The sequence below is a fragment of the Lampetra fluviatilis genome, chromosome 52 (genome assembly GCF_964198595.1).
Source record: "Lampetra fluviatilis chromosome 52, kcLamFluv1.1, whole genome shotgun sequence".
NCBI lineage: Eukaryota > Metazoa > Chordata > Hyperoartia > Petromyzontiformes > Petromyzontidae > Lampetra > Lampetra fluviatilis.
Window position 1 is genome coordinate 7,776,214 of NC_136326.1, and position 18,139 is coordinate 7,794,352.

General features: G+C 56.0%; 2 protein-coding genes across 6 annotated transcripts in view; one reads left to right on the forward strand and one right to left on the reverse strand.

The window, feature by feature from the left end:
* Position 1: 1 nt before the first annotated feature.
* On the reverse strand, positions 2–6,428 carry LOC144949134 (uncharacterized). Of its 3 annotated transcripts, none has more exons than XM_078879005.1 (3): positions 6,202–6,372; positions 2,898–3,234; positions 2–2,222 (listed from the first exon to the last, which is right to left on the reverse strand). In XM_078879005.1, exons 1-3 carry the CDS (start codon positions 6,240–6,242, stop codon positions 1,206–1,208), a joined length of 1,395 nt encoding a protein of 464 aa, XP_078735131.1. In that variant the 5' UTR covers positions 6,243–6,372; the 3' UTR covers positions 2–1,205. The 3 variants fall into 3 exon arrangements, with proteins under 3 accessions (XP_078735131.1, XP_078735132.1, XP_078735133.1); XM_078879006.1 differs by lacking the exon at positions 6,202–6,372 and adding an exon at positions 6,382–6,428 and having other exon boundaries at positions 3–2,222; XM_078879007.1 differs by having other exon boundaries at positions 3–2,222; positions 6,254–6,269.
* A 4,364-nt stretch (positions 6,429–10,792) lies between these two features.
* The window catches only part of LOC144948997 (glutamate--cysteine ligase catalytic subunit-like), a 31,176-nt gene continuing 23,829 nt past the window's right edge, over positions 10,793–18,139 (forward strand). For 2 of the 3 annotated variants that reach the window (XM_078878781.1, XM_078878782.1), the window contains exon 1: positions 17,467–17,849. Coding sequence is in view for 1 of the 3 variants with exons in the window: in XM_078878780.1 (XP_078734906.1) it covers positions 17,839–17,849 (11 nt within the window). In the remaining 2 variants the exon portion in view is untranslated. Of the gene's footprint in view, positions 11,127–17,466; positions 17,850–18,139 lie in introns of those variants that run through there. The other variant, XM_078878780.1, reaches the window with a different exon arrangement.

Consider the following 18,139-nt stretch of genomic DNA (forward strand, 5'->3'; position numbering starts at 1 on the left):
ACGACGGTTACCCATATTAACGAACAATTTAACGTAAAAGAAACAAACAAGCTACCACCATGACCTTGCTATCGGACGGCTTTGTGGCCTCGAGATAAAAATGCTTCAGGAAAATCGCCTTTGGCACGTCCCCCTCCCCCCAGGTGGTTACCGGTGGCTCGAGGACCACATGGAGAGAATTGGAGACATCTCAAAATATATATTTTGAAGACGCCAAAAATAAAATTCCAGATGGGGAGAGGCCCTGTTGGATACGAGCCGTGGCAGTGGGGGGGACAACTACCAACTACCCTACCTGCCACCCCCCCCCCCCCCCATCTCTGCGGCCCAGAGAGGCCCAATAACAAGTCGCTCCTTCGAAAGCAGAAGCCCCCTTCCTGGGCGATTGCCTGCCACGTGCCCGTTTGCTTGGTAGATGTCTCGGTTGTATAGCGTCAGCAGTTTTTTTGTGACTTGCGATCATCACATTTGTACCGCCCCCCCCCCCCCCCCCCGTGTCTGAGCTTGACTCGTGTGGACATTTAACCGGGCCCTGTGATATTTTCCTGATGCCGCTGGACTCTGTTACCCGTGTGTGTGCGTGCGTGTCTACGGCACCTTTATCAATCCACTGCTAGATGAAGGCCTCCCCCATGCCACCTCAGTTGTTTGACCGTACTTCAGCACGCTGGTCAGTGCGGGTTGGCGAAAGCGTGGATAGCCCAGGATCCGTTAGGATATCGCGTGCCACTGATGTTGGCCGTGGCTGGGACGTGGAAGTCGTGGTCGCCGGGCTTTTAACGCACTGCGCTAACCACTGTGCCGCCGCACGCAACCCCAAGTGCCCGAACAATGTGTAAACGTTTCTGACACCTGAGGTACGACGTCTGTGTGTTCCACGTCACCCGTATGCGGATTTGATGGGAGTTCCTCAGTGCCGGCAGGGCAGCTCTCGATTTGAGTCTGGTTAGAAGATGTGAAACCGGTCAAGTACCAAGTCCTTGCAGAACTAAGCTTTTGACCGGAACAGACGTCAGTAATTCTCGATATCAATAGCTAAACATCTGCCTGGCCTGTCCAGAAAAAAAAGATCTCCCACAGTCGGCACACCACGTCCAGTATATCACCCTTGCTATGGCTGCGGCTGCTTACTCGTCACGTCCCCGACTCCAGTCCACCAGCAAACATCACACGCACCAGTGCGGTGAAGAAATTCCTCCCCGCTGCTATACAAACTCCTGGCTCTCGCGTCGTCTGACCCTGGAGAGTCCGGGTGCCAGAGGCAGCTGAGGCCCCCACAGGGCGTACCCTGACCAGGGCCGCTCGTGGAGTCGCACGGGCCCCACCGCGGGCTCCAGCAGCGAGTGTGGCCGCTGCCGCTGCTGCTGCTGCTGCTGCGCCCCTCTGTGCTCCCCGGGGTCTCTGTGCCTGTAGCGCACCGCGTCGCGAGAGCAGTCGCACGACTCCGGTCCGGATAAATCGGGCGGCTCGAAGCTTGCTGCTTGGGGCGCCCTGCGGTGCTGGGCAGGCGCGACGACGACGCGGCGGCGGTCTTCATCGTGAGCAGCGACTGTAAGGGCAGCAGCGGTGATGGCAACGGCGCTGTGGTCGTGGTGGTTGTTGTTGTTACTTCTTCTGCGATCCGCCGCCGGCCCCGGCCCGTTGCCCCCGTGCGGAGGGGTTGCCGCATTTGCGCCGTGTCGGTGCCGGCTCGACGCCTCGGCGCTGTCGCTCCCGCTTTGGCAAAACGCGGACGAGGATTTGCCGTCGCGCGGTTTCGGTATCCAGCCGCCGACGTTGGCGTTCCACCGGTTTTCCGCCGGCGCGCAGGCCACGCTGAGCGGCTGGTTGGACGAGAGCAGCGGGAAGGCTTCGTACTGCTGCCGGACGCAGGCCCTGACGTCCCGGCTTCCGCGCGACCTCCCGTGACTCGGCGAGTCTGGCCGATGTCCAAGACCGGCCGGACAAGCGGCCGACGCGTCCGGGTAGACGCCGTATTCCCTGTGCGGCGACGGCTCGCTGCTGTGCCGCTGGGGGCGCGGGCCGCTCTGTTGTTTGTGCGCGTGGGTGTCCCGATCCGTGCGTTCCCAGTTGGAGAGCGGGCCTTGGTCGGACACGCAGCTCTGTCTGGTGGCGCACTCGGAGTACAGAGAGTTTGAGCCGGGGATTGACAGTTTGTAGAAGTCGTCAAGGAGCCCGTTAAAATCTCCATCCGTCGCAGCCTGCCTGCCTCGCACGATCTTCTGTAATGGGCACAGAGAGACGCAGCGGCGAGTCAACTCTCTCGCCAGCGTATTGTCGGGTCTGTGCCGCGCGTCGGTTCGGTGCGGTGTCCGACGTTTCGCTGCACAAGCTGGGAGCTTTTGCGTCGGACGTCGTGTCGAACAAGGACAATGCACAGTACAACCCAAAACACGTGAGGGAGCAGCACAGAGGCACAACCATGCAAACCTACTCGGGCGCTCGTGTTTACGCACGCGGCCTGTAAATCCAGCACTGTGGAGGCGAGGGTTGGTGGATTGCACCAATGTTGCGAAACTATCGTCCCGTGGGCATCGGGGTTACCATACCCTGGCTCGCCAGGAGAAGGCGGGACAGCAAGTGGACTAATCTGCATCCATTTGTACGGAGAATAGAGCGTTGCCCCCTCGCACATGGCTGATTTTTTCTCCGGGTGCTCCGGTTTCCCTCCCACTTGTATGATGAACACGACTCGTTATGATTAATCGGACTGAAAACATCTTACAAATTAAAATCCCAATGTTAGTGGCAGGACCCTCTTGAAAAAAAGATTATTACGACTCGGTGTGTATCGATAAGTAAATTATTGTTATTGCCATCCCACACCCCACCGCCTGCTCGACGGCCCGCCCACCCGCCCGGCCGCGCTGCGCCACGCATGCACCTGGCCGCGTCACCTTCATGGCGCGCAGCTCGCGGGGGGGGATGCAGGACGGGTCGGGGCTGCTGTGCCGGTGGCGGGGCGCCAGCGTCTCCTGCAGGAGGCCGTGCCACTGCACGGGCAGCCCCGTGAAGCGCATGCCCTGCGGGTCGTAGCCCGTGTGCACGCGGTGCACGAAGTTGCGCGGCGCCGAGATCTCGGGCCGTCGTCGCTTGCGGCCGAACATCGCACGGCCGCTCCCTGCCGGGCCGCTCCGCGCCGAGGCCCGCGCTGCTGGGCCGCTCCCGCCGAGGCCTGCGCCGCCGGGAGGTTGCGCACTTGAGTGCGGTTCTGCGGGGAAGCCGCACGAGCGCCTGCCCGGTGGTAACGAATGGAAGAGAGGGCAGAGTTATTGCGCGCGCCGGTTTACTCATCCGGTGCCATGGTTCTTTATTTATTTATTTGGGTGGGATGGGATGGAGTTGCTGCGGGGGGGGGGGGGTTCCGCCGCGTAATCTGTCCCAAGGGTTTTGTCGTGAAACCCTCCACCACCCGACATTCTGACTTCCTGCTGTCTGACCTATTTTTGCGCATGATGGCAGCAGCAGCAATGTGGTTCAGGAGTTAAATGCCAAAGTCTAGGGATGCTGCTGGCCACAATGAGAGGACTTCAGGAGAGAGAGAGTTCGTGTCGTTTTGCCGTTCCTTCTCCGTTGACTCCAGTGGGTTAACTACACGGTCCATAGTTTGGATTGCATTGCCACAGTCGCACCACTGTGGCTCCGTCTCTTCAATTTCCCATTCACGAAGGAGATGTGCGCATCGGCCTGTTGATGATCTTCCGATGCGGTTGATTATGGTTCCACCCCTGGTGTTTTCGAGGAGGAAGAGGAATGTCAAAGCCAGGATGGTGCGATGTTATTTGTGTCTCCAATGAGACGGGATCTGGGTGAGATTCTAGTTTCTGACCTGCAGATGCCTGACGCAGTTTCAAGCGAAACGGCTTGTACACAGCTAATCGCTACATTTGGCTGTGGGGACTGTGCTTCAACTCATCGGGGGAGTGAGCTGCAATAATAATAGTTGTTAAACGCCTCGTACACGTGGGCATTTGAATTAGTTTGGCTGTGTCGGGTGGTGGAGGGATCTTAACGGCATGAATTTTGGGCGGATCGTTTCGTGGCCTTACCCAAAAGTCACACGAATCGTAAATAATGGAGAAATGTAAACATTTAAATACACGAGACCTCGGTGACCAAAGTATTGCGTTGAACTATTTCCTTACTGCGCACTCTCTCAAAGACACGGGGCAAGGCACCGCACTGCCACACACGGCTCAGTCACTTCTGCCACTGCATGAGCGACGATCGTCAAGCGACAAGATTAGAAAACACGGCGCTCTTGCTGGGTCACAACGACGCCCCCCCCCCTCTAGTTCCCAATCAGTGTGGCTCAGATGCTTATAGTTATGGAATGTGGCCCGTTTCCGAGTGGTACCATGCGTCACAACATTCATTGCGCACATAGTGGGATGCCTGTCCACTAACATGCTGTGACAACACGCATCACAACACGCTACGGAAGGCACGTGCATCACAACATGCTACGAAACATGCATCGCAACACGCGACAGAACACACACGCATCACAACAAACTATTGAACACATCACAACACTCTAGGCAACACACACGCATCCCAACACACTCTGGAACACACATGCATCACAACACGCTAGGCAACACACATCACAACATGCTCTGCAACACACATCACAAGAGGCTCTGTAACACAAGCATCACAACACGCTATGGAACACGAACACATCACAACACGCTAGGGATCACACACGCATAAAAACACACTGACACCCACATGCATCACAACACATGAAGGAACACACGCATCGCAACACTACTGAACGCGCACATGCATCACAACATGCTATGGAACGCACACACAACACAACACGATCTGGAACACACGAGTCGCAACATGCTTTGGAACACACGCTTCAACACGCTATGGAACACAAATGCTTCACAACACGCTAGGGAACACACATGCATCACAAAACATCGGAACACATACGCATCACAACAAGCTACTGAACACATACGCATCGCAATACGCTACGGAATGCGCACATCCATCACAACATGTTATGGAACACACACGCATCACAACACGCCCTGGAACGCATGCACCACAACATGCTCTGAAACACATGCATTACACCACTCTCTGGAACACACATGCATCACAACACGCTTACGGAACGTGCACACGCATCACCACACGCTCTGGAACACACATGCATCACAACACTTTGGAACACACATGTATCACAACACTTTGGAACACACATGCATCACAAAACCCTATGGAAGGCACAATGTGCGAAAGAACACAAGCATCACAACATGCTTTGGAACACACGCATCACAACACGCTACGGAATGCACATGAATCACAACATGCTTTGGAACACACATGCATCACAACACTTTGGAACACACATGCATCACAACACTTTATGGAAGGCACAACATGCTATAGAACACATGCATCACAACATGCTGTGGAACACACTCACATTACAACACTCTGGAACACACATGTATCACACCACGCTATGGAACGCACATGCATTACAACACGATACGGAACACACGCATCACAACATGCTACAGAACAGACACATCACAATATGCGAGGGAACACGCATGAATCACAACACGCTAAGGAACACGCACGCATCACAACACGCTATGGAACACACACGCATCACAAAACACTGGAACACACGAATCACAAAATGCTATAGAACACAAGCATCACAGAACACTCTGGAACACATCCATCACAACACGCTCTGGAACACACACACACACGCATCACAACACGCTACAAAAACACGCGCATCACAACATGTTACGGAACACACACTTATCGCAACACATTACGGAACGCACACGCGCATCACCACACGCATCACAACACGCTAGGGAACACGCACGCATCACAACACGCTATGGAACACACATGTATCACAACACGATACGGAACACACGAATCGCAACACACTACGAAACACGCATCACAACATGCTACAGAACGCACACGCATCACAACATGCTACGGAATGTGCATCTCAAAACGCTATGGAACGCACAAGCATCACAACATGCTATGGAACACACAGACATCATAGCACGCTACGGAATGCATCCGCATCACACCACGCTACACAGACGTCGCAACAAGTGAGCGCGCAGGGACGTGGCGGCTCGTACTCGCATCATCACGCGCGCACATCACGCACACACATCACGCGCGCACCCGTGCAGCAGCATCGCCAACATCAACACCACCATCATCATCTCGCCACCACCACCATCACGACGACCGTCGTCGTCTCGCCACCAACCACCATCACGACGACCGTTATCTCGCCACCACCATCAGCACCGTCATCTCGCCACTATCACCACCGCCGCCGCCGCTCATCCATTAACGCACCCAGGCTGCAGCAGCACCACCTCGCGTTAGCCCCCCGCTCACCCCGCTGTGAGCCCCCCCTCCCCCCACGCGTCCAGCACGTTGCGCTCAAAGCGGTCACCGTCGCGAGCTTCCACGGAGGCCGCTCCCTCTCAGCCGAGCGCGGACGCGATCGAATTACAGAGTCCGTGTCACCCACGGAGCAAGCTGCGCACATCCAACCACGAGCGGATGTCGCTCTCCCCCCCCCCTCTCTCTTTTTTTACGCTCAGAGGGAACAAGAAAATGCTCGGTGTAGTCGGCACTTTGCTTCGTTCATCATTTCGTTTTTTTAATGCTTTGCTTTACGTAACCCCCCCCCCCTTTTTTCAATGAAAGATTTCACAAAATATTTCACGTTCTGCTCTCCTTACCCCTTCTCTCTCTCTACCCCCTCTCTGCCCCTCTCTCTCCCTACTCCATGTCGCTCTCGCTCTCTCTCCTGTAATCCAGTGCTCCCCCCCTCTCTCTCTCCTCTCTCGCCCGCTCACTCTACGCTACCTTTACCCCCCCCCCCCTCGTCTCCCGTCGCGTCCACCATCTCTCTCTCACGCTCCCCTCGTTCCATCTCTACAATCTCTGCCCCTCTCCCTCGTTCTCTCCCCCTCCCTCCTATCTTCCCTCTGCATCGCCTCTCTCCCTCCCTTTACCCTCTCCGTCTCGCTCCCTCTCTTTTTTTTACGCTCAGATGAAACAAGAAGATGCTCGGTGTAGTCGGCACTTTGCTTCGTTCATCTTTTCGTTTTTGTTTTTTTTCAATGATTTGATTTATGTGCCCCCTTCCCCCTTTTTTTAATGAAAGCTTTCACAAAAGATTATCTCTCTTCTCTCTCCCCTCCCTCTCCTCCCTCTCTCTTCCCCTCTCTCTTTTTTCTACGCTCTATTTTTCTACCCCCCCTCCCCCGTCTCCCCTCCGTCTCTCTCCCTCTCTTTCTACCCCCTCACCCGTCTCTCCCCCCCCCCCCCCCTCTGTCTTGCTCTCTTTCACTCTTGCTCCCCTATTTCCCTGCAACCTCCCTCCTTTCTCTCTGGCTCCCTCTCTCTCCCCACTACCCCCCTCCCCGTCACCCTCCGTCTCCCTCTCGCTGCCATGTGGAGCATAACGCTGTCTGCTAAACAGCCCCGAGGGAGGCGCCTTGCGTGACGCTCGGCAAGGCAGGCAGGGGCTGCGTTGTGTATCGAGCGCGCAGCCGGTCATTTCAGCCAGAGCTGTTCCGGGGCCGAACTCCGGAAAGCATTTTCTCATCCTTCACTGTCGACGAAATGGAGGGGGGTAGGGGAGGGAGGTTCTGGAGGTTGGGAGTTTGGGGAGGTCCATGGAAAATATTCCACGACGTATTCAAGTTCAATGCCACTCTAACACTCTAATGAGGGTTTAGTGATTAAACCCTCGTTGTAACGGTACACGCATACGCATTCACGTGTAATCTAAATGTAAAATGTGTCTAATGAAGAATCGTAGAGCGAGAGAGAGAGAGGGCGCATGCTCGCAAATGGCATTGAGAGAGGGCAAAGGGAAGCACGTGGGATCGGAGAACACAGACTGGGTCGTTCAATGGCAGCATCTCGAAGCGCTGCGATAGGCGAGTGAGTGGGGTTCGTGGGGCTTGGACGGACAGTGCCGAGGCCCGAGGATCGGGAAGATGCGTGGTGGGTCGAGACGAATCACGGAGCGGCGTTCGAGGGATGGAACCCGTCCCAGAGGTCACCGCTTCTGCTCCACCGTTCCGCGCACGCGATGCGAGAAGTCCCCCCTCCCTCCCATGTTTGTGTGTGTGGGCAGTTGGAGGCAGTCGCCCTCCAACAACAACAGAGGGCGGAGGAGCGACGCTCACAACAACGAGCGGAGCGCCGGGTGGCTAAAGCACAGCAAGTTGGCACAGTAGGGGGGCACGGGTGGTGCATCAGCCAGTCATCTCGGTCATCTCAGTCAGTCGACCCGTGGCAACTGCTGGGTCTGCCCCGTGACCTCCTGCCAGCGGGCGTTCGACACTTCACGTGGCCTCAAGGTGCACATGGCCTGGCACAAGCGTCGTGGTGACGTCACCACCACTTACTGCTTGTTGTTATTGGGCAGTTGGGAGCGATAGCGCAGTGGTTAGCACACTGTGCTTCCAACTCGGCGACCAGAGTTCAAATTCCTTCCTCACGGCCCACATCAGTGACAATTATCTGAGTGATAATTGACATCGAAGGCTGCTTGCCCGGTAAGGGAATCAGTCGATAGTGGTGCTCGGTAACAGCCGGCCTTCATAGGTGCTCGCCAACAGCACTTGCCCCAACAGTCTGTTACAGGACCATACTGGGGGATATTTGTCTTTGTTTGTGAGTAGAGTTCAACTCAACAATTTTAATAATCACATTTTTGTTGTTGTTTTACCAGGGACGGCTATTAGCTCTTAGCTCTTATTCAGAATTGACCTGGCCACAAATATTCGCTTATCAACATGTTGGAATTTAAAGCAGCCAAAGACTCTAAACGCGTGACGTTGTTCCTAAATGTGGAGGTAGGAACCGGAAACAAATCCACGCGACCACTGTGAGAGAGAGATGCAAACTACAAATATAGAACCCACGACCTCCTGTATACCAGACGAGGTAGCTAACATCTCGCCACCTTGCAAATTCCAAATATACAGCAGGCGTCAGGTTCGAGATCGAACCCACAACCTTCTGTGTACCAGGCGAGGTAGCTAACATCTCGGCACCATGCAAACTCCAAATATACAGCGAGCGTCATGTTCGAGATCGAACCCATGACCTCCTGCATACCAGGCGAGGTAGCTAACATCTCGCCACCATGCAAACTCCAAATATACAGCGGGCGTCAGGTTCGAGATCGAGCCCACGACCTCCTACATACCAGGCGAGGTAGTTAACATCTCAGCACCATGCAAACTCCAAATACACAGCAGGTTCGAGATCGAACCCACGACCTCCTGTGTACCAGGCGAGGTAGCTAACATCTCGCCACCATGCAAACTCCAAATATACAGCAGATTCGAGATCGAACCCAAGACCTCCTGTGTACCAGGCGAGGTAGCTAACATCTCGCCACCATGCAAACTCCAAATATATGTAGTGGTGATACGTGCTGACAGGGGGGATCGTGAGACAGCGCGTGGTGGGTGGTTACATCACGGTCCGCAAGCGGGTGCGTATGGGTCTGATAGCTCCCCGTGGGGAGAGCATAGCCGGAGAGCCTGAGTGCAAGGCAGAGTTAGGTACGCATACCCCACGGGGGAGACGGAGTGCGTGGCCGAGTCAGGCACGCGTAACATAGGCATTATCTCGGTTGTGCCTGTTACTGTGCAACCATTGTGAATAAACAAGTGCTGCCCCGTCAACTCGTCTCCCGCCATTATTGAAGATATTACAACTGGCGTCAGAAGTGAAACTGTCTTCAAGTCATGGATACCAGGAAGACTCATCGGACTCACGAGCGTGACCGGGAGGACGACCACGACGAATCGGGACAGCGAGCATCGGGAGGAGAGAAGGAGGAGGAGATGCCGACGCCACAGAACCCTTCACGGGCGCCCGACGCTCCGCTGGGGTCCGACACCAGACTCCAGGACGCGCACTCTCGTCTGGCGGAGCTGCTACTTGCCGCGGCGTCCATCTTGGCGGAGATCACCGCGTCAGGAGGAGGAAGGACGACGACGGACGTCGACAGGAGTCGCGTGGGAGATTCCCGCCAAAATGCGCTTCGCACCACTGACTTTGAAAATGGCGCCATTTTTACGGAGCGCCCGTCAATTGGCGGGAATCGCGAGCAACACGTGACCGGGGACCTCTACTCTCTGCCGCTCACGTCAACGGGGTGCGCTACGGGCCGCCATGAACCACCCAGGGTAGGGGCCGCCATTTCCCATATCGACGGCGCGGCGCGGGAAAATCACCTGTCGGAGGACGACATGGTTTTTCAGCAGCGACTTCCCGCGTTGAAGGCCTTCAAAGCTGAGGGGGGTGACTGGGGCGCCTTCCAGCGGAGATTCCTCGCCCATCGGGAAATGTCGGGGTGGTCCGACGCTACGGCGCTACGGGCACTGCCTGCAATGCTGAACGACAACGCGCTCGCGGCCTTCAGGTCTGCCCCGAGATCGGCCTGCTCCACACTCAAGGCCGCGCTGGGCCTTATGGCCAAGGTGTATGGACCACCCTCGGCCTGCCGCCACCAATTCTACGGGCGACGGAAGGGGGACACGGAGACTACGCTTGCCTACCGCACAGCGCTGCTTGCTCTCGCGGACGCCGCCTTCCGTCGCATGGACGAGGAGGGGCAGGACGCCATGGTGATGGAACAGCTGCTGACGTTGGCTCAGGACCTGGGGGTCCCCATCAACACGGCGGACGAGGTGGACATTTGTTCATTGCGGGTTGCAATGAGCATCCAGGCGCATGAGGTCCTGAAACAGAAGCAGGCGGTCGTCTGCGCTTCTGCCGCGGTCTCAACTCCTGCCCCGGTGGACACCGACCCCCAAGTCAGCCGGCCTCGGGAGGAGGCATTCGCTACAGCGCGACCGGGGGATTGGAGGTCGGGGAGTCGTTCGCCTCTGCGATCAACCCGCAAGCAGGAGCAACCGAAACCTGCGATGTCCCTCGTCACGTGCTACAACTGCGGCCTTCGCGGCCACGTGGCGTCTGGGTGCCGCGCTCCACGTCAGCGCGCCACGGGACCTCGGCTGGACGACGACCAAGGCCCAAAGTCGTCCCAACTACCCCCGGCAAGTCGCGGCACTACACATGCTCGGTCCACATACACGTCACACATGGGCCGCCGCTTCGCGGCGGAGGTGCGCATGGGGGCCGGGGATTCAGTTCGGCAAGGGGGGTTCGTACGGGGGCCGGGAGCGATTGAATGGTCCGAGTTGGGCCACAGGATGGTGGCTGCGTCGGCCGGGTCGTCTGTGGTTACGGGATTTATAGACGGTATCGAAGTCAGGGTGCTGGTGGACACGGGTGCGTCGGCGACTATCATTTCTGATCTTATTTACAACATTCTCCCCGTCCAATGTCGGCCCCTGCTCCCGGTAGTCGTGCCATGTTATGCGGCGAATGGGGGCTCGTTGGGCATTGTCAGCCAGATTCGGGCGGGCATTTGTATAGGGGATATTAAATTGGCGGGACCTGTTTTGGTCTCTTCTTCCCTGGCGGTTCCATGTCTGTTGGGAACAGACTTTTTGGCTAAAATGCCGATTAAAATTCTCGTTGATCAAGGTTGTATCGAGCTGCCATCGGGTCGCCGTATTTCTTTTTTGTCTAACCCTTCTAAACTGCGGACGGCTTGTGCGACGGTCCAAGCGCTGGCGACCCATACGGTGCACGTACCCCCGGGTTCGCAGATGTTGGTACCCCTCCGGTTGCGGAAGCCATTGGGTGGGGAGACTGTGGGGCAGGGCGTGCTGTTGGGTCCGTCGAACAGAGCTGTTGGGGGTCTGGACTTGGCGGTGGCTCAGACGTTGGTATGGGCTGACAGGGACCCGTTCGTCATGGTTTTGAACGCGGGGTCGCGGCCGGTCGTTATTCCACAGGGCACCGTGCTTGCTCACGCGGCACCGGTCCCTGTGGAAGAGCGGCTTATTGCGCACATTGATCCCGTTCCGGCGCAGAAATTTCAATCGGGGGAGGACCAGCAGTGGTTGGACTCGCTGTGTGCGGGCTCCAGTAATTTGTCGGGTGTGCAATTTGGTGCGCTGCGCGCTCTGCTGATCGTATTCTCGGACGTGTTCAGCAAGCACAAATATGATATTGGGTGCACGGACCTGTTACGCCACCACATTGAAACGGGTGATGCAGCCCCGGTTCGGCAGAATCCCTTTCGGTTGAGTCCAACCGAGAAGGAACACGTTCAATTGGCCGTCAATGACATGCTGACCGCCGACATCATTTCGCCTCATCCAGTCCATGGGGAGCACCCATCGTTCTTGTAAAAAAACAAGACGGGTCCTTGCGGTTTTGCGTAGATTTCCGTCGCCTCAATAAGATCTCCGTGGCTGATGCGTATCCGTTCCCCAGAATGGATGAATATCTGGATGCATTAGCAGGGGCGCGTTATTTTTCTACGCTAGACTTACTGTCGGAATTCTGGCAATTACCACTCGACGACGAGTCGAAACCTAAGACCGCATTCCGGACCCCAGTAGGCCTGTTCCAGTTTAATTGGTTGCCCATGGGACTCCATTCTACTCCCGCGACGTTTCAGCGCCTTATGGAATTGGTTTTGTCGGGTCTGCAATGGGATACCTGCTTAATTTACCTTGACGACGTCATCGTTTTCAGTAGAACTTTCAAGGAACACCTCCAACGCTTAAGGGGGGTGTTCCTGAGGATGCGATCGGCTAAGTTAAAGTTTAAACCAGCTAAATGCCACCTACTTCGGGAATCCGTACGGTATTTGGCACATTGTCGGCCGTTCGGGGATCTCCACCGATCCCGCGAAGACAAACTGCGTCAGTTCATGGCCGACGCCCACGTCGGTTACTGAGGTCCGCAGTTTCATTGGGTTTGCTTCCTACTACCGTCGGTTCGTTGAGCACTTCGCCACCATAGCCAAACCCTTGCATGCCAAAGGGGTCAGGTTTCGCTGGGGGCCAGAGGAGGAGGCCGCGTTCTGCTCCCTTCGGGACGCCTTGGTGGGTGCTCCGCCCTTGTGTTACCCTGATTTTACGAAACCCTTCCTGCTGGATACGGATGCCAGTAACACAGGCATTGGGGGGGTGCTCTCGCAGGTGGTCGGGGGAGTCGAATGGGTGGTCGCCTACGGTAGCAGGGTTTTGTCGCCAGCGGAACAGCGCTACTTTGTGACCCGTCGCGAGTTGCTGGCTATCGTTTTTTTTGTACAGCAATTTAGACCGTATCTCTACGGCCGTCATTTTATGGTCCGTACGGACCACGCGGCGCTTCAATACGCATTGCGGGTCGCCCAACCCTCGGGCCAATTATCACGGTGGTTGGAGGTCCTCCAGGACTACCAATTTACGACCACTTACCGTAAGGGGTTGCGCCACACCAACGCGGATGCCCTGTCGCGGTTGTCGCCTCGTTCCGAATGTGCGTGTTTTATGGGGTCGGCACGCTGTAAGCCGCATGTCGCTGTCCCCGGGGGTGAGTTGGTCGCGGCCGCAAATGCACCGCGGGTCGACGTTCCCGCTACTCCTGCGGGCGGGGACTCGCTACTTTCGTTGTCTCTCGTTGAGTGGGGCCGACTCCAGATGGCTGACAGCTCCCTGCTTGCGTTGTGTCGTAGGGCAGGGGGTCCCGAGGAAGGTCAGAAGGGAGCCGGCTCCTGGCGCTTAAACAGGGCCTGCTCATGAGATGGGACAGTATGTCCCGGCGGCACGCACTTGTCGTGCCCTCCGCTATGCGGGGCAAAGTTGTTCTGGCCGCACACAAACGCCTCTTGCATCTGGGAGTTAACAAAACGCTCGCTCTGCTCCAGCGGGACTATTATTGGTGAACGTACCAACGGCGCTTTCCCCATTTTATCTGAATACACTGGGGTCGTGCAACTCGCACGACCCCAGTGTATTCAGATAAAATGGGGAAAGCGCCGTTGGTACGTTCACCCCTCCCGGCTGAAACCATTCTCGGCACCATATAGCCTTCCTTTATGTCGTGAGGACTGAGAATGTGATGTGGCCGGCGACTCGGGGAGGGAAATGTCTCCGCCTGATCCTCACATGTCTCCGCCTGATCCGCTCCCAGGTGTCTCGGAACTGACGGCTGCCGACCGTCGGCGACCGGATCCCCAAGGCACGTGCGGTTCTTCCAGGCCTGCTCCATGCCTTCCTGGGCTGCCGGAGCCACTGGACGGTCAACAACGTCCCGTCCCGTATGACGGACCGGCCAGGCGGACTCGCGTTAGGTTGCGCCACTTTTCCTGACTGAATAAAAGGGGGGCTGCGAGCTATGTGGGAGAGGGTGATGTAGTGGTGATACGTGCTGGCAGGGGGGATCGTGAGACAGCGCGTGGTGGGTGGTTACATCACGGTCCGCAAGCGGGTGCCCACATCGCGGTCCGCATAGGCTCCGCCCCCCCCGGGAGCGGAGGGCTATGTAAGGCGATGCGGGGGGGCACTCAGGGAGTTGGTAACCGGCGAAGACAGAAGACGGAGGAAGAGATAGGCCCTGGGACCCCTAGCCCCGCTGCCCTTGTAAGGGCCGGGGCTCTGTGAGGCTCAGAGGCGAGGCCTTGGGATTCACGGCCCGACGCCCTTGTAAGGGCCGGGCTGTGTAACTCAGTGGTCGAGACCCGTGGCCTGACAAGGCGGGTCTGATAGCTCCCTGTGGGGAGAGCGTAGCCGGAGAGCCTGAGGCAAGGCAGAGTTAGGCACGCGTACCCTACGGGAGAGAATGAGAGCGGCCCGAGCCGGGCGCGCGTAGGGGTCTGATAGCTCCCTGTGGGGAGAGCGTAGCCGGAGAGCCTGAGTGCAAGGCAGAGTTAGGTACGCGTACCCCACGGGGGAGACGGAGTGCATGGCCGAGTCAGGCACGCGTAACATAGGCGTTATCTCGGTTGTGCCTGTTACTGTGCAACCATTGTGAATAAACAAGTGCTGCCCCGTCAACTCGTCTCCCGCCATTATTGAAGATATTACATATACAGCAGGTTCGAGATCGAACCCACGACCTCCTGTGTACCAGGCAAGGTAGTTAACATATCGCCACCATGCAAACTCCAAATATACAGCAGGTTCGAGATCGAACCCACGACCTCCTGTGTACCAGGCGAGGTAGCTAACATCTCGCCACCATGCAAACTCCAAATATACAGCAGGTTCGAGATCGAACCCACGACCTCCTGCGTACCAGGCGAGGTAGCTAACATCTCGCCACCATGCAAAATCCAAATATACAGCAGGTTCGAGATCGAACCCACGACCTCCTGCATACCAGGCGAGGTAGCTAACATCTCGCCACCATGCAAACTCCAAATATACAGCAGGTTCGAGATCGAACCCACGACCTCCTGTGTACCAGGCGAGGTAGCTAACATCTTGCCACCATGCAAACTCCAAATATACAGCAGGTTCGAGATCGAACCCACGACCTCCTGCGTACCAGGCGAGGTAGCTAACATCTCGCCACCATGCAAAATCCAAATATACAGCAGGTTCGAGATCGAACCCACGACCTCCTGCATACCAGGCGAGGTAGCTAACATCTCGCCACCATGCAAACTCCAAATATACATCAGGTTCGAGATCGAACCCACGACCTCCTGCATACCAGGCGAGGTAGCTAACATCTCGCCACCATGCAAACTCCAAATATACAGCAGGTTCGAGATCGAACCCACGACCTCCTGTGTACCAGGCGAGGTAGCTAACATCTCGGCACCATGCAAACTCCAAATATACAGCAGGTTCGAGATCTAACCCACGACCTCCTGTGTACCAGACGAGGTAGCTAACATCTCGCCACCATGCAAACCTCAAATATACAGCAGGTTCGAGATCGAACCCACGACCTCCTGTGTACCAGGCGAGGTAGCTAACATCTCCTAGCCACCGTGACACGTGGAGTTGGACACGTGGGCGTGGGCGCAAGGTCACGCGTGTGCAGACACTGCCCCGGTGGTAGGTGGGAAGTGGGGGTGCGCCGCCGCCAGGCGAACAGAGAAAGGTGGTTGGGGGTGGGGGCGATGCGGCATGACAGCGACAGTGGGGGCGGGGGGCTCTGCTCACGAGCCACGTGATAACAGACTGCCCTCGGGTTTTCTCAACTGAACCCCCGGTGCGAGGATGGATATTGGTGTGGTGGATGAGGTGGTGGGTGGTGATGATGGATTTTGGTGTGGTGGATGAGATGGTGGGTGATGATGATGGATATTGGTGTGGTGGATGAGATGGTGGGTGATGATGATGGATATTGGTGTGGTGGGTGGTGATGATGGATTTTGGTGTGGTGAATGAGTTGGTGGGTGATGATGATGGATATTGATGTGGTGGATGAGGTGGTGGGTGATGATGATGGATATTGGTGTGGTGAATGAGTTGGTGGGTGATGATGATGGATATTGATGTGGTGGATGAGGTGGTGGGTGATGATGATGGATATTGGTGTGGTGAATGAGGTGGTGGGTGATGATGATGGATATTGGTGTGGTGGATGAGGTGGTAGGTGATGATAATGGATATTGATGTGGTGAATGAGATGGTGGGTGATGATAATGGATATTGGCGTGGTGGATGAGGTGGTGGGTAATGATGATGGATATTGATGTGGTGAATGAGATGGTGGGTGATGATAATGGATATTGGCGTGGTGGATGAGGTGGTGGGTAATGACGATGGATATTGGTGTGGTGGATGAGGTGGTGGGTGATGATGATAATGGATATTGGTGTGGTGAATGAGGTGGTGGGTGATGATGATGGATATTGATGTGGTGGATGAGGTGGTGGGTGATGATGATGGATAGTGATGTGGTGAATGAGGTGGTGGGTGATGATGATGGATATTGGCGTGGTGAATGAGGTGGTGGGTGATGATGATGGCTATTGATGTGGTGGATGAGGTGGTGGGTGATGATGATGGGTATTGGTGTGGTGGATGAGGTGGTGGGTGATGATGATGGATATTGGCGTGATGGATGAGGTGGTGGGTGGTGATGATGGATATTGGTGTGGTGGATGAGGTGGTGGGTGATGATAATGGATATTGGTGTGGTGGATGAGGTGGTGGGTGATGATAATGGATATTGATGTGGTGGATGAGGTGGTGGGTGATGATGATGGATATTGGCGTGGTGGATGAGGTGGTGGGTGATGATGATGGATATTGGCGTGGTGGATGAGGTGTCATTGTAGTGCGTATTTAATGTGGCGCTGCACTCTGATGTTGTAGGAGAAAACATTTATTAAAAGTATATTTAATTAAGTAGAACGTGTTGTCTATACTTATTTAAAGTTGCGCATTTTGATGTGACGTCACATATCTCAACAGACCCCTCCCCATCTTCGCACATCGTCGCAAATGTCCCCCCTAGGTGCGTGACGTCATTTATGGACGGCCCCATACCGGTAACATTTGCGTATTTATGCTCGCTGTGGGAGAATGCAAACTGAAGATCCCCGTGTCAGGGATGGAACCCAGGTTCCCCTGTACGTGAAGATCGCGTGTGAGTCACCGTGACACCCTGCGGGGGAGGGTGTGATAGTAATGGTAGTGGTTGAAACCCTTCTCCTGCACACTGCAAACAAAAAATTAACTCGGCACGTTTGAGGTTGAGTGCATCCTGACCGCCTGCAGATGGTCAGGGCACGTCATCGTGATTGTTATCTGTTGGTATGCGCGTGAGGTGTGTGTTCGTGTGTGCGACTCCCCGTGGCGCTTCACCTGGCTAACGCTGCCAATAAAAGCGAGAGAGAGACGCAGGGAGAGGATTATGAGGAAGAGGAGACGGCGGCGGTGGTGGTGGTAGTGACGACTCTGGATGTTGGCCAGGTGAGAGACGGGCGAGGCGGGGAGAGACACGGGGTCACCCCGGGTGCGTGGCACCACCTAGGGAGAGCGCAAGGGACCTCTCTGGCTCTCGCGCACCGTGCAAACGACGCACGCGAACACACTGCACATCAACATTTGCGCATCAACACCTCCATATGCACGTGAACGCATACGCGCGATAATACACACACACACACGTATACACATGAACACACGTGCACACGAGCACATCAACACGAGCACATATCACATCAACGCACACACGTGAACACACAGACGTTCACGCGAAC

What these genes read in the sequence shown, in the direction of transcription:
- LOC144949134 (XM_078879005.1), bottom strand. Translation starts at nt 6,242, where the DNA reads ATGATGATGGTGGTGTTGATGTTGGCGATGCTGCTGCACGG. An exon ending in TTGGCGATGCTGCTGCACGG is followed by an intron (nt 3,235 to 6,201) that starts GTGCGCGCGTGA and finishes ACCACCGGGCAG; the next exon opens with GCGCTCGTGCGGCTTCCCCG. An exon ending in GCGAGCTGCGCGCCATGAAG is followed by an intron (nt 2,223 to 2,897) that starts GTGACGCGGCCA and finishes TGCCCATTACAG; the next exon opens with AAGATCGTGCGAGGCAGGCA.